General features: G+C 47.9%; 1 protein-coding gene across 6 annotated transcripts in view; it reads right to left on the bottom strand.

Annotated features, from left to right (window-relative positions):
* Window positions 1-1,184: 1,184 nt before the first annotated feature.
* Window positions 1,185-15,949, bottom strand: part of LOC140481903 (disintegrin and metalloproteinase domain-containing protein 23-like) — a 321,721-nt gene continuing 306,956 nt past the window's right edge. For 2 of the 6 annotated variants that reach the window (XM_072578562.1, XM_072578561.1), the window contains exon 25: window positions 1,185-5,618. In XM_072578562.1, the coding sequence (XP_072434663.1) occupies window positions 5,446-5,618 (173 nt within the window). In that variant the 3' untranslated portion in view covers window positions 1,185-5,445. The remainder of the gene's footprint in view (window positions 5,619-15,949) is intronic. The other 4 variants (XM_072578566.1, XM_072578564.1, XM_072578565.1 and 1 more) reach the window with 2 other exon arrangements.

The following is a 15,949-nucleotide window of genomic DNA, read 5'->3' on the forward strand; positions in this document are numbered from 1 at the left end:
CAGCAGAACCCAGCTCCACTCCCAACACAGCCAAACTAGCCTATACACAACTGATACATACAAACCCAATCCTGAGACAAGATCCAAACTGTCCTAGTTGTAGCACATCAAAACCACCTCAATCCCAGCAAATCCTGACCATCTCAATCCGAGCAGCTCCAATTCACTTCACCTACACCCATCCCAACACATCTAGACCATCCCAGGCCAGCAGATGCACAGTAATGAACGGCAGATATTGGAAGTGTGTCCATTCTGGAGAATTGCTATCTCCAAATGATATTAGCATCTCAGATCAGATGGCGCAACAGCAGGACTCTCTTGGTGCACTAATCGGTCATTGTTATTGTTGGATAAACCAAGCTCACAGGTTGTCTGAAGATGTCAGGAAGTAGGCACCAGGCAAGCATGTAGACGCATCCAGATCGCTTGTAACAGGATGAAGATTGCTGGATAAGCTTTTACAAGATCTTCATGTCCACTGGAGAAAGGTGACACACCCTTCCACTCCATTACTCTCACCTAGTTTGCACAAGGTATAACTGATGGGAAATAGCAATTCAGGAGCTGTGCCTTAAAAAGAATCTAACAATGCAAAGCGACCATATGACCCATCATGGTTTCTTGACAAGGATGTCTAACTAGACCCACTTCCCTGGTCTTGCCCCATAAACTTCCAAACAGTTCTCCTTCAATTATTTATCCAGTTCTCTTTTGAAGGTGACTCATTGCCCATCCTTTCAGACAGTATGTTTCAGGTGATAGAAGCTACTAGTTACCTTCATCTATGCTCAGCCAGTGAAAACCCTTTCTCCCTACCATTTGCATTACCAACATCATTCCTGACTTTGTCCACTTTTGAATACCAGTCCCATCGGTTGATGTTAAAATGCCTACCCCAATGCGTGGACATTTTGGCCAAAAAAACACTAAGTGTGAAATGCAGTGAATTCTGCAGAGCAGCTTCTTGGCGAAGAGTTATTTAATCTGCGTGAATTCTAATCTGTTGGTACAGAAACATCACTTCATAGTTTATCAAAGAATGAGCTATGTAGCCCATAGCTGCACTGCACTGTTCCCTTATATCCAATACTTACGGAGCATAGGTCAAAGTTCACTGCAAGCTGGTATATCTTAGAGTTGTGGAAATGATGTTCCTGTAACATGATGAATAATGATATCGAATATAAATTAGCCCAATCATTTTCCTTTAGTCTGGTGACCTTTAATGAAAATAAACCTGGTGCTGACATATTAATAAAGAACTTGTAAGTCATTCCAATCACGGCATTTCATTAATAAGTAAAATTTTAAGAACATAAATGAACCGAGTATATAAAAAAAATTTTCTTCATGATCTTCAAGTATTTAGCAGTTCATACCATGAATGTTGTTTGTGTGTGTGTGCATGTGTGGATAGCTGTGTGCAATACACATTTTTGCATAGTAAATAAAAATGTAATTATTAATCTTTTCGTTCTTTGTTTTGTTTCCCCATGCACCTATTAGCATATTCCTGCTGAACATAATCTTGAATTTCTCAATGAATGAATCAAGCCTTGTTACATTGCTACATGCAGCATCCCAGCTATAGCCAAGGTTTTCGGTTCTCTAGAATGGCTAATGTTATATACAGTACTGAAGCGGCTGCTATAGAGCGGGTGGTGTTGGCAAGGCAGGTGTCCATTCCAGTGCCACAGTCTAAATACCATCCCCATTGACCTCAGGGGAAGTCGCAGGCTGTGCAGACAGATTATCTTGAGGTTAGCAATCCACTGAGGAAGAGAGAATTCCTCCAGGGTTGCCCTGGAGAGTCTAGAGATTAGAAGTTCATCGCCAGGACGGGTGCTGGGCATTAAACAGATACTTTGTCCACTTATAAAAGTGTTGTTGGTGATGAACAGCGTCTGATTGGATGCTCCTTCCCTGCCAATCCATTCTGCTCCCTTGTCTGATTGTTGTTGGAAGGTGAGCAATTTGGGGCTGGAATCTGGGATAGAAGGCAGTTGGAGGAAGGCAGTCATGTGATCAAGTCTCCACATACATACATGGCAAGAGTTGACCGCCTGCCAGGGATATCCCAGTTCCAGAGGGCGGGCTCTCTCTGGAAGGTGAAGTGGATGGGCACTCCGTTGCAGGGAGCAGTCAGGTAACGTAGACAGAAATTGACAGTCATCACCAGGAAAGGTTGTCCAGGAATGCTGACTGTCAGGGAATGGATACTTCACCTGGTCACGGAGTCTATTGGAAATGGAGTCTCTCTGGTGATGGGGACTGTCTCGGAACACAGCCTATCTGGGAAGCTATCTGGTCTGGGGAATGTCTGAATTTGGAGATTGAGGATAGAAATTGCCCAGTAATGGAGACCATGTGGAGGTGGAGACTGGGTTTGGAGACTGTCTGCTCATGGAGGCTGCCTTAGTGTACAGTCTGGGATTTGGGAATCTTTTGTCTGCAATCAGTGTCTGTCTGTGCTTGAGCCACAGATCATCCTGACTGAAGAAATATATCACCGTCCCTTTAACGTCACGGGGCCAAAATCCTGGAAATCCCTTCCTAACAGCACTGTGGGAGTACCAACATCCCAAGAACTGCCGGGTTTCAAAAAGAATTTCTTCAGGGAGGGGTGATGAATGCTGGCCCGACTAGCAATGCTCCAATGCCAGTTATGATTTTTAAAAAATAATCATTCTTGCTGGTTTTAAACCACCATTTACAATTTAAATAGAGATAGTTTTAATACCTGCAGACACCCAGAAATATCTTGATTGTCTTTCCCTTCAAAACAAAACACAGTTGATTAATCTGCTGGGTATGGAGAATGGGTATTGGTGCTGGGAAGTGGAACCATTTTCCACTTTTAGTGTCCAAATGTTCCTGTTAAATACTCTCACATTCCAGGTATAACAAGACATATTTGAAGCAGAGATTGATTCCCATTGCAGTGTTTTTTCAGGCACTCCTGCTGGATAGTCAGATGCAGGGTTAGGCTGACTGTTCTTTGCTCTGTGAGTCATTCCCATTGCCAACAGAGCTCATGTTACTCTCATGTGCACTGGCAGGGCAAGTGTGCTCCAGAGGATTTTCTCTCATTGGTGCTCCCAAAGGAGCTGCCTCTGCAATGTCCCCATGCACAGTGACCAGTACAGAGAAGGTTGATGAGAAGGATACCAGATATGGATGGCTTAAGTTATGTGGAGAGGTTGAATAGGATTGGACTTGTACCCACTGGAGCTTAGAAAAAATTAGAGATGATCTTACTGAAACATACAAGATTCCTAAAAGAGTTTATAGGGTAGATGCAGAGAGGTTGACCCCCTTGTGGGAGAGTCTAGGACAAGAGGGCATTATTTCAGAATAGAGGTCACATATTTAAGACAGAGATGAGGAGGAATTTCTTCTCTCAGAGGGTAGTGAGTCTGTGGAATTCTTTGCCACAAGAGGGCTGTCAAAGCTGGATTATTAAATACATTCAAGGCCAAGATAGATTTTTAATCAGTAAGGAAACCAAAGGTGAGAGGGAAAAGACAGAAAAGTGGAGTTGAGGGTTATTCAATCAGCTACAATTTCATTAAATGGCAGAGCAGACTCAACGGGCTGAATGGCCTCCTTCAGCTCCTATGCTTACGGTCCTATGCTGTGTTTATACCAATGAAACACAATCTGATTGTTGGACAGGACTCTCTCACAAAACATTTCTGGTTTCCAGCACCTTTTCTGAGGCAGCTATTTCAGCGCCAAATTATTGGCCACTTTGTCCTTTGAAGCCACGACACCCTGGGTACAAAGATCTGACGCACAGATCAGTTGGGAGAGAAACAGCACTCATAGCCCAGATAGGAAAATTCAGAGCGGGATAATCTAGCAATGAGTCCAGATTGAACAGAACGCGACCCTTATAGTGCAGCCCAGTGTAACATCTTCATTGAGCAGTCTACAATCGATGCTCAGGGTGGGGCACTGGTGGGTTTGAGGGAAATGTGTTGATGTTTAACTTCTTTGTCCCCGTGCAACATGCCCGCAGAGCAAGATTTTCCAAGCCAATTGTCTCAAATTTCTCAACCCGTTAACTAAAAATTTTGTTCCCTGGCATTTTGTTTCATTTTGGAAAAGCAGGAGAGTAAAGCTGACCTGAACTGTCAGAAGAGGCATTCATCGGCAAACATCAACACTTCAATCTCCAGTTCTCGCTGTGGGTAATGGGCTTCCTCTTCCCACTGCGCCAATCAGATGACTTCTATCACTGCCTAGACTGAACCATCCTGGCTTTCAACGGGGCTAGCACATAAACTCATGGGTTGACTCACCCAGTGGTCAACGTGCTGAGGCCTTGACCACCAGAAAGGGCCGCTCCAAACAGAGAGGGCTGCAAGTCTCTGAAAGAGAGGTAAATACAAAAAAAAAATGAACTCGCAAAAAAAACACACTCAGATGGGGAGCGGAAAGTGTCCTGATTATAATGGATCAAGAGCTGGAAAGTGAATTTAGCTCAATCGCCATTTCTGATGCAATAATCCTCCCTGCCATTCAAACTTCCTAACGTTCAAATATTCATCCAGAATGTTCACCTGCTGCCCTTGGAACACCCACTATATATGTACATCTAGATTAACACAGATGGTTACAAGGTAGTGAAAGAGAGAAAAAATGTTCAATTTGCAGTTTTCCATGTTTTTTTTTTCTTTACAGTCCCTATCTGGTTTGTGTACAGCCATAAATGTAATATTTTGAACGGCATCTGCCACTGTCTTGGTTACAAACTAGAAAATAAAGAGAGAGAGAGAGATCTCTGGCAGTTCGAAGCAGATTAAATTGAATGTTGAGTGGTTGGACCTGAGATTGGATGAAAATGTCAACCCTCTGCTGTCAAGGGAAACAGAAAATCACCCGTCGACGGGAGCCAATTCTTTTCCCCACCTGGAGTTTTCGTTTTAAAGTTTATTTTCCATGCAGGTACCTCCGGATGGAGAACGTCGTCCCACCGGAGAGCAGTGTCTGCCTTCGGGACAACGACGACAAAAATAAAAACAGGGAGAGACGAACGAAACAAACGATGAACTGATGTGCAGCCAATGCCTCAGGAACGCTCGATCTTAGTCGTGTGCCTCCCTCTGCGTTGCAAGTGGACTTTCCATGAAGTGAGAATCCTATGGTCTTGTGTGTGGCTTTTATTTCCCTCTGATGCGGTCGAAGGTTTTACGAGGCAAACCCACTTCCCCCCCCTCCTCGGGTTGGCGGGGGTGGGGGTGGGAGCGGGAAGGGGGGAATCATCGAGGGGGTGAGGAGCTGAAGGATATCGTCAAAGTCTTTGAGAATCGGCCCAGCTGCCTCCCCCCAACTCCTCGCCGCGAGAGGGCAGCGGAGATCTCGAGTCGACGTGACATTCCCGGGAGCTCTGGTCCTGTCACTCTGCTCGTTGTGTTTCCTTCCGCGAGGAGTTGACGCTCAGCAGCCCGTTCCCAGAATCCACAGGCGATGAGATCGCTCCCTCTCCTCGCACCCCCCCTCCCCCTCCTCCAGCCCGCACATCCCCATCCCCACCATCGGCCTCTTTCCCCCCCCCACCATTTCAAATCGCCCCAGCCTGGTTTGGATCATATCTTCGCTTCTTGACATTTCTTGCAGGGTGCAGCAGGAAGCAGACGTGGAGAGGAGGAAGGATGAGGGGAGAGTAGGTGGAAGGGTGGGTGTGGGGGGGAGGAGGGGGAGGGGGAGAAGAAAAGATCATTAGTCACGGCACATGGGATCTCCCTGATGTGCTGCCCTAAGCACACGGGCTCCTCATTCTAAAGCTTCGGATAATTGTCATCAGCATTCCCCTGGAGAGGAGACAGGGATACAGGGCTTCAGCTGGAGACACTGGATCTCTGACCTGACTGAAATGAGTCAGCCTCAGGCTCCCCCCCCCGCCCCACCCCCACCCCTCCCTGCGCTATGCTGCCCCACCTCAGCCTTGGTTAGGTCTAAGTGGCAGGCAGGTAGGTGCTGGGAGGGTTCAACCATGCCTGGGTAAAGTCCCTCTATTTTCCCGCTCCTCCCCGCTGAGTGTGGCGCAGCAGCTCACCCAAGCATGTGCCAGACGTTGGACCCGTGCCCTCCATTCCCATTGGCACAACTCAGAACGCCAACAGGGTCAGGCTAGTTTGGGAGGTATCTCGTCCTGCCCTACCCTCGCTCCTCGTCTCAAATCGCCAGACCAAGCCATTTCTCTCTGCGACAAAGGGGCGCTGCCGCACAACATTCAAACTCCCAGCCTTTGATTCATTCTACTGGAAAGCTTTAGACTTGAGGGGCCCGTGCAGAAGCAGAGCACAGCCGAGCAGAACAGGCTAGGGGGTTACACTTACACAACACACTTACTGTGACACCCTGGGAAAATGGACAGAGCCGTGACTGTTGCACTTCAAGAGATTTACGGGATTCGGGACAGCTTCCGGCCTACTTTCCTCCCATCTCGGACTATAATTGGCTCTTGCCGGCACTGGGCTGTCCATTCTCTCAAGGAAGAAGGGGAAGGAAGGAGGAGGAGGAGGAGGAGGAGGAGGAGGAGATGGTGGAAAAGAGGGAGGAAATAAAGCTTATTCCTTCATGGGGGAAAGAAACAGCAAGACATCACAAAGCAATGGATATAAGGGTGTGCTCCAACCTCCCCAAAGTCTGGCTTGATGTGGGGCATATAAGCAAGGCCTCATGCTAAGGCATCTCAACCTAATGTTGTTTTCTCTTCCTTCCAAAACATGCCCAGGACCAATAGAAATGGCATGCAAAAATGAACCTAGGAGAAACCAGTCGAGTGTGTGCTCCCACACAAACAGTATACCAGAGCTCACAAACTATGTGGACAACCGGGAGTTAGAGCTTAACTCTTAAGGCTACCCTCTCTCAAAGTGATTAGAGCTCACCACTCTAATGACACCTAGAGTTGCCAACTCTCCAGGATTATACAGGACATTCCAGGAGTTGAACCCTCATCCCCAGAACACTGTTGTGAGCAACACAAGATAGAATGTGTGCCTTTTAGTTCTCACTTTCTTGGAACACTCTCGTTTGTCAGTTATAAACAACATACAGGAGTGGGAGTCAGCAAGAGGAATGGCTGATTGACTGCTCATGGTATTCCAATGGAGCCCTGAAGGGTTAGTGTGCTTCCCAGTTGACATCAGGACGACGGTGTCCACAAGGATGAGCACATTGGTTAGATCAATGGAGAAGGCTTTTCAGGTGGGGGCGTGGTTGAAACTTCCAGGAATATACACGAGGAGAGTTGGTCACTCTAGGTATAATAATAATAATTGCAGGAGGTTTGTACTCAGACATTAGAGACCTATTTAGTTACTTCCCTCCACTTCTTGGTGCTTTCCCTCCCATTTGGTAGACAGTGATTGAAATGCCCTCACAGAGTTAGATGTGGCTAGACAGAACGACGAGAACAGCAAGTGCGCTCTATGCCTGAAGCCTACATCTCGTATTCTTACTGCAGGTTTGGCCAAAGATAGCCATTTTTAAAAAAATCTCACCACATAGACACGGCAATACTTGCACCATTACCATTACCAAAATACACATCCGCTCCACAAGGCACCGCCCATCTCACCATTGTTCTGAGACGGTGAACACTGATTCAGACCACGGAAAAGCCGAAGCAGAGAGGTCTCGTTGGCAAAGGCACCAGACACATGGACTTTATGAGGATTGTACCAAGGCATGGCCGAGGTGTAAGACAGACTGAACAAAACTGCAAACACCACAGTTACCAATCCCTCTAACCACCACCTGCATTCACTTCATCCCAATGGAGGAGAAGCAAGTCATGCTTAATCTCAAAGGATTGCCTGAGACGGGGTCTCCCAAAGTGAAGGGTCGTGACCCGAAGGGGGTGGAGTCATTGGGGCTCCAAGTTCTTAGGCTGCCATAACCACCGTGGCACTCGGAGTTCTCATATCTGTGTTTGTCCCCTCACAAATCCCCGCTGTCACAGACTCTCTCTCTCTCTCACACAGGTTCCCCCTCTCACAGTTTACCACTCACTTACTCTCCCAGTCTGGTTCTCTCAGATTCTCCCACTCTCACAAAATACACAGCCACCCTCTGGCACAGTCCCTGGCAGTAGCAAGACCTATTCCAACAGACAACTCTAACAGTCCCTTGGGTACACTGACAGTATCAATGTAGATTTTGTGCTCCAGTCACTAGAGTGGGGCTTGAATCCACAATCTTAAGAGTCAGAGGTGAGTGAGCTGCCCATTGAGGAACAGCTGCCATAGCTGGAGAGACTGGAGCCAGCTACACCTGGTGTGTGAGCCATGGAGCAGCCAGATAGAGGGTCACCCCAAGAATCAACATCTGGGAGGCTCCGAGCCATGTGATGAGGCTTGAGGCTGCTGGGGACAACACCTTTGTCAATGCAGAGCAGAGCAAACCATGGTACAAGGCACCTCAGTAGGTTTAACGTAGGAACTTTGCAACAAGTGCAATTAGGGATTAGGTACAAGGGAGATAGGCTGAAGCTCCTCACCTGCTGGAAAACCTTAACTTTCTAATCCACGTTCAGATGAAACACTACCAACTGGGACATGACAGACACAGGATGGGATATGCTAACTAGCTGCTTCTCGGAGTATGGCAGTGACTGGATGCAAACCCATTTGCTTCCCTAAAAACAAAGCCGGTGGGGCAATGCTAATGTCATCAGGCCAACAGTTCAGAGGCTGAGGCTAATGCTATGGGGCAATGGCTTCAAATCTCACCACCAGTGGAATCTCAATTCAATTCATAAATCAGGAACTGAAACCCAGTCCTGGCAACGGTTACTGACTGTTATTGAAAACCCATAATTCCCTCTACAGAGGGAAATCTGTCCTCCCTACCTGGTCTGACCTACATGTGAATTGAGACCCACAACGATATGGTGACTCTTAACCATTCTCTGAAATAGCTGGGTGAGTTGATCAGCTTTAGGGATGGACAGCAAACGTTGTCGAGTAGTACCCAAACCCATGAAAGATTTTTCTTTCAAAAAACAAACGCAGTTATACATCAACAACACCTTCAGACAATTCTCAAGATCATTACCAATCAAAACAAAATTGACACTGACGCCAAACAGCAGTAAGGATCACTAGTTTCAAGCAATATTTTAAAGGGGGGAGAGAAGAAAGAGGTGAAAAGGGTTTGGCAGAGAATTGAAGAGCTCAGGACTGAGGTAGCTGAAGGACAATGGATCAGGGAGTATGAGAGGTTAGAATCAGAGAGATGCAGGGACCTCAGAAGGTTGTAGGGTTGGAGGAGATTACAAAGGTAAACAGGAGCTCTTGAAATGATTTGCAATCAAGGATGAGAATATTAAAATCAAAGTTCTGTCTGACGGGGACCCCGGCAAGGCCAGCATGCACAGGGACGACGGGTGAATGGGCTGGGCTGTGGGTTACAATTTTCGATGCGCTATTGATTGTGGGAGGAGTTCAGCATTTCCTCCATGTGTCTCAAGGGACTTCACAGCGCGGGAAACCTTACCTTCTGCCGGAAGAGGATTCCCAAATCCAGATGTTGTGTGGAACTGGTGACGCAACAATGTTTCAGCTTGTCTGAGGTGAGGGATGTGGGAATCACCTGTTCAACTCCATGCCTGTGGTAGTCAGTAGCTCTGGCCAAAACTCCTCAAGGGTCATCGAGACATCATGTGTTGACCTTCTCTTTCTCACCTCAAAGACACCTAATGCCATCGCCCAATCTTTCTAAGGTGCAAATTCAAAGTGAGCAATCACCAAGAATATGGATGCCCAAAAATCAAAAGCAGACGTGGGGGTCCAATCATGAAAAAAGTAAAATAAATCCAATCTGGCTAATTATCGTTGTTGCAGTCAGCTCACAAATGCCAACAATTTGAGGGGAAGTGTCAGTGACGGTGGGCAGCACTTACTCAGAAACAACCTGCTCACTGATGCTCCATTTGGGTTCCGCCAGGGCCACTCAGATCCAGACCTCATTGTACCCTTGGCCCAGACACTGCTAAAAGAACTTGATTTGCAAAGGAGACGTGGGAGGGGCTACCCCAGACATCGAAATAGTATTTAATAGAGTGTTGCATCAAGGAATTTGAGCAAAGCTGAAGTCACGAGGATTGGGGGGAACTCCCCGCTGGTTGGAGTCATACCTGGGCAGTAAAGCAAACATTTGTGGTTGTTGGAGGTCAGTCATCTCTGCTCCAGGACATCTCTGTAGGAGTTCCTCAGGGTCGTGTCCCATGTCCAACCATGTTCAGCTGCTTCATCAAGGACCTTCCCTCCACCATAAAGGTCAGAAGTAGGCAAGTTCACCGATGACAGCACAATGTTCAGCAACATTCACAACTCCTCAGATACTGAAGCAGTCCATGACTGTAGGCTGCAAGACCTGGACAACGTTCAAGCTTAGGGACAAGTGGGAAGTAATAGCATGACACACCAGTAGCAGCAGCGACCATCTTTGGAATGGCATGGTGGCCCAGTGGTCCACACAGGGACCTTGGCCCGATTCCAGACTAGAGCAACTCGAGTTTGGAGTGCGCACATTCTCCCCATGTCTGGGTGGGTGCTCCGATGTCCTCCCCCAGTCCAAAAATGTGCGGGTTAGATGGATTGGCCATGCTGAATTGCCCATAGTGTCCAGGAATGGGCAGGATAGGCTAATTGGCACTGGGAAATGCAAAGGTTACAGAGATAGGGTAGGAGTCGGTCTGGGTGGGATGCTTTCTGGAGGGCGGATCTAGACTTGATGGGCCAAATGGCCTGCTTCCACACGGAAGGAATTCTATGATCTCTAACAAGAGAGAACCTAACTTGAGGTGCATTACCATCGCTGAATTCCACATCCACCATCAAACATCTGATTGATCAGAATCATATATATACAGTGCCTCCAAGAGATGGTCAGAGACTGAGACTGCTGTGGTCAGTAACTCACCATTTCATTCCTAAGAGCTTGCCCACCACCCAGAAAGTGAAAGAGAGGACCATGATTGAACACTCCATACCTCTGGTACTCTCAACTTGCCCAAAGCTCCAACAACACTGAAGCAGCGATTCTCCAAAGCTCATTTAAAAGCATCTTTCAAACCCATGACCTCTACCCTCCCTAAGACCAAGGGCAGCAGATACATGGAAACATTGCCAGCAGCAAGATCGCCTCTAAGCCATTCACCACCCTGACTCAGAAATGTATCACTTGTTCTTCCAGTGCGGCTGAATAAAAATCCTGGTGCCTAACTCCCGCAGACCAGAGGACAGCACCACCTTGCCAAGGGCAACTGGAGATGAACAATAAATGCTGAGCCAGCCAGCGATGCCCACATCCCGCTGATGAACTTGAGTAGAAGGACCTCTAGTTGATACTTTCACAACCCCTAGGCCAGTGGCAACAGAAGGAAGGAAATGGGGTGCACAAGAAGCTCCAAGGAATGGCACGGAGAGTTGAGAAGATGGGAGTCATGTTCCTGGAGAAGTCGGAGAGACACCAGACCTTGGAAGGCAACTCTATATTCAAGTTGTTGGATAATCAATGAAAGTTGCTGAAGACTAAGGTAATATGGCCAAGTAGAGCTGGGTGTGAGATGGGATCGAAAAGAAGCAGCATAAAGTATTAATGTGTCACACTGTCTTCGTGAGTATCGGTTCTGCCTCTCTTAACAATAATTGCCAGCATCCAGGATGTAACATCTGACTAACCAAATCGACTTTTTCGGATGTGCTGACTGAAATAGGGCCAGGTAAATGACTACACGAGTGGCTTGGAGGGGAACTTGCAGCTGGTGGGATTCCTATGTATCTGCTGCTCTTGACCTTCCAGGTGGAAGTGGTCATGAGCTTGGAAGATGCTGTCTAAGAAGTTGGATTTCTGCAGTGCGTCTTGTCGATGATACAAATCTGCTGCTACTGAGCGTGGGTGGTGGAAGGAGTGGATGCTTATAGATGTAGTGCCAGTCAGACAGGCTGTTTTGTCCTGGATGGTGTCAAGCTTCTTGAGTGTTGTTGGAGCTGCACTCATCCAGGCAAGTGGGGAATATTCCATCACACTCCTGACCTGTGCCTTGTAGATGGTGAACAGACTTTGAAGAGTCAGGAGGTGAATTAGTCACTGCAGGATTCCTAGCCGCTGAGCTGCTCTTGTAAGCACTGCCATTTACATGGCTGGTCCAGTTCAGTTTCTGGTCAATAGTGGGGGGTTCAATGATGATAATGCCATTGGATTTCAAGGGGGTGGCGGTTTGGTTCTCTCTGTGTTGAAGACAGTCATTGCTTCGCATTTGTGTGTCATGAATATTACTTGCCACTTGTCAGGCCAAACTTGAGTATTGTCCAGTTCTTTGCTTCAGGTGGCAGAATATGACGAGTCTGTAGCACACAGAGACCCTGCCTTGCATCTTCAATCCACGTGGCAGCAATGATGAGCAGATAGCGTTCTCTCAAGGCGGAATCAGAAGGTTGTGGGTTCAAGTCCCATGTTGGAGGCCTGAGCACAAGGTGTAGTACTGAGGGAACATTGAACTGTTTGAGGTGCCATTTGTTGGAAGACAATAAACCAAGCCCCTCGCTGCCTTCTCGAGTGGACACTGGCAACATTCTGTAGAAGGGTCTATCCATCCCTCAACCAACAATAGTGAAAGGGGATTATCTGATCATTAATTCACGAGTATTTATTAGTCCTTGCTGTGTGTAATTTTCCTGCTATATTTCCTAAATTTATTCCCATGTCTCGGCAGCTGCATCATGCTGTAGACAGTGGGGATTGGAATAGGGTATTTCCCGCTGTTACAGCAGATGACACCAAAATGGGTGGCGCACAGACAGCTGAGAAGGTTATCTCAGAGCACAAAGGGACTTTGATCAGATGGGCCAACAAGTTGGGAAATGTGAGGTTGCATTTTGATAAGACCAAACAGCGCAGGACTTATACAGTTAATAGTACGGCCCTGGGGAGTGTTGCTGAACAAAGAGACCTAGGGGTGTGGGTGCATAGTTCCTTGAAAGTGGAGTCACAGGTAGATAGGATAGTGAAGAAGGTGTTTGGTATGCTTTCCGTTATCAGTCAGAGAATTGAGTACAGGAGTTGGGAGGTCCTGTTGCGGCTGTACAGGACATTGGTTAGGCCACTGTTGGAATACTGTATGCAATTCTGGTCTTCCTGCTATAGGAAAGATGTTGTTAAATTTGAAAGGTTTCAGAAAAGATTTACAAGGATGTTGCCAGGATTGGAGGATTTACGCTATCGAGAGAGGCTGAACAGGCTGGGGCTGTTTTTCCTGGAGTGTCGGAGACTGAGGGGGTGACCTTACAGAGGTTTATAAAATCATGAGGGGCATGGACAGGGGAAATAGGCAAGGTCTTTTCCCTGGGGTGGGGGAGTCCAGAACTAGAGGGCATAGGTTTGGGGTGAGAGGGGAAAGATATAAAAGGGATCCAAGGGGCAACCTTTTCACACAGAGGGAGGTGTGTATATGGAACAAGTTGCCAAGCGTTTGTGTGTGTTGGGGGCGGGCTTTACAATTAGAACATTTAAAAGACATCTGGATGGGGACATGAATTGGACAGGTTTAGAGGGATGTGAGGAAAACGGCAGCAAATGGGACTAGATTAATTTAGAATATCTGGTCGGCCTGGACTCTGAAGAGTCTCTGTCTGTGCTGTACATCTCTGTGATGACTCTACGTCAGCATGCAACAGGCTCAGTCCCAGTAATCAACGCTGTTATAAGAAGCTTGCTCTGCTTTGTCGTCCTCTCAGTGTGATTCAAACCTAACGTAAAATATTAACAAATACTGCACTATGTACCAAACCTCTCTGAACAAGCTCAGTACCAGTTTATGGTCTAATAACTGTAGTGATGTGTACTAAACTTGTAAGGTTGGAAAGAATAGTCCAGTTTGCACATTTAATTGTCAATATCAATAATCAGGAAAGGGCAGATATTCAGCAGTGTTGGTCAGGAGTGAGCAGTGGGGGAAGCAGGAAACACAGTGCTCCCTGACAGTCCACTCCTGTCTCCCCCAGTCACCATCAATTCACTGCAAATTACTGATGTTGACACCCACCCGGAGATCAAACCACTTGCATTTATATACAGCCTGGAATGTAACACACTGTCGCAAGGCGCTGCACAGGAGCGACATAAAACAAACTGCACCAGCAACCAAATAAGGAGATATTAGGAGGTATGCCATCACGATGCAACACAGTGCGGCATGGCAACTGCAGAGAGTTGTGAGCACGGTGGGATAGTGGGTAACGCGGTGGGATAGTGGGTAACATGGTGGGATAGTGGGGAACGCGGTGGGATAGTGGGGAACGCGGTGGGATAGTGGGTAACACGGTGGGTTAGTGGGTAACACGGTGGGTTAGTGGGTAACACGGTGGGATAGTGGGGAACGTGGTGGGATAGTTGGTCACGCAGTGGGATAGTGGCTAACGCGGTGGGATTGTGGGTAACACGGTGGGATAGTGGGTAACACAGTGGGATAGTGAGTAACACGGTGGGATAGTGGGTAACACGGTGGGATAGTGGGTAACACGGTGGGATAGTGGCTAACGCGGTGGGATTGTGGGTAACACGGTGGGATAGTGGGTAACAGTGCGATAGTGGGTAACACGGTGGGATAGTGGATAATGCGGTGGGATTGTGGGTAACGCGGTGGGATAGTGGGTAACACAGTGGGATAGTGGGTACCACAGTGGGATAGTGAGTAACACGGTGGGATAGTGGGTAACGCGGCGGGATAGTGGGTAATGCAGTGGGATAATGGGCGCACGGTGGGATAGAGGGTAACGTGGTGGGATAGTGGGTATCACGGTGGGATAGAGGGTATCACGGTGGGATAGTGGGTAACGTGGTGGGATAGTGGGTATCACAGTGGGATAGAGGGTAACGTGGTGGGATAGTGGGTATCACGGTGGGATAGTGGGTAACACGGTGGGATAGTGGGTATCACGGTGGGATAGTGGGTAACGTGGTGGGATAGTGGGTATCACGGTGGGATAGAGGGTAACGTGGTGGGATAGTGGGTATTATGGTGGGATAGTGGGTATCACGGTGGGATAGCGGGTAACGTGGTGGGATAGTGGGTATCACGGTGGGATAGAGGGTAACGTGGTGGGATAGTGGGTATCACGGTGGGATAGTGGGTAACACGGTGGGATAGTGGGTAACGCGGCGGGATAGTGGATAACGTGGTGGGATTGTGGGTAACACAGTGGGATAGTGGGTACCACAGTGGGATAGTGTGTAACCCGGGTGGATAGTGGGTAACACGGTGGGATAGTGAGTAACACGGTGGGATAGTGGGTAACACGGTGGGATAGTGGGTAACGCCGTGGGATAGTGGGTAACACGGAGGGATAATGGGTAACACGGTGGGATAGTGGGTAACACGGTGGGATAGCGGGTAACACGGTGGGATAGTGGGTATCACAATGGGATAGTGGGTAACACAGTCGGATAGTGGATAACACGGTGGGATATGGGGTAATATGGTGCGATAGTGGGTAATGCGGTGGGAAAGTGGGTAATGCGGTGGGATAGTGGGTAATGCAGTGGGATAGTAGGTAACGCGGTGGGATAGTGGGTAACACGGTGGGATACTGGGTAACACAGTGGGATATTGGGTAACACGGTGGGATAGTGTGTAACACGGTGGGATGGTGGGTAACACGGGATAGTGGGTAACATGGTGGGAGAGTGGGTAACGCGGTGGGAGAGTGGGCGCACGGTGGAATCGTGGGTAACACGGGATTGTGGGTAACATGGTTGGACAGTGGGCACACGGTGGGATAGTGGGTAACACGGTGGGATAGTGGGTAGCACGGTGGAATTGTGGGTAATATGGTGCGATAGTGGGCAACATGGTGGGACAATGGGTAACACGGTGGGATAGTGTATAACACGGTGGGATAGTGGGTGACACGGTGCAATAGTGGGTGAC

Source organism: Chiloscyllium punctatum, chromosome 10 (assembly GCF_047496795.1).
Source record: "Chiloscyllium punctatum isolate Juve2018m chromosome 10, sChiPun1.3, whole genome shotgun sequence".
Classification (NCBI taxonomy): domain Eukaryota; kingdom Metazoa; phylum Chordata; class Chondrichthyes; order Orectolobiformes; family Hemiscylliidae; genus Chiloscyllium; species Chiloscyllium punctatum.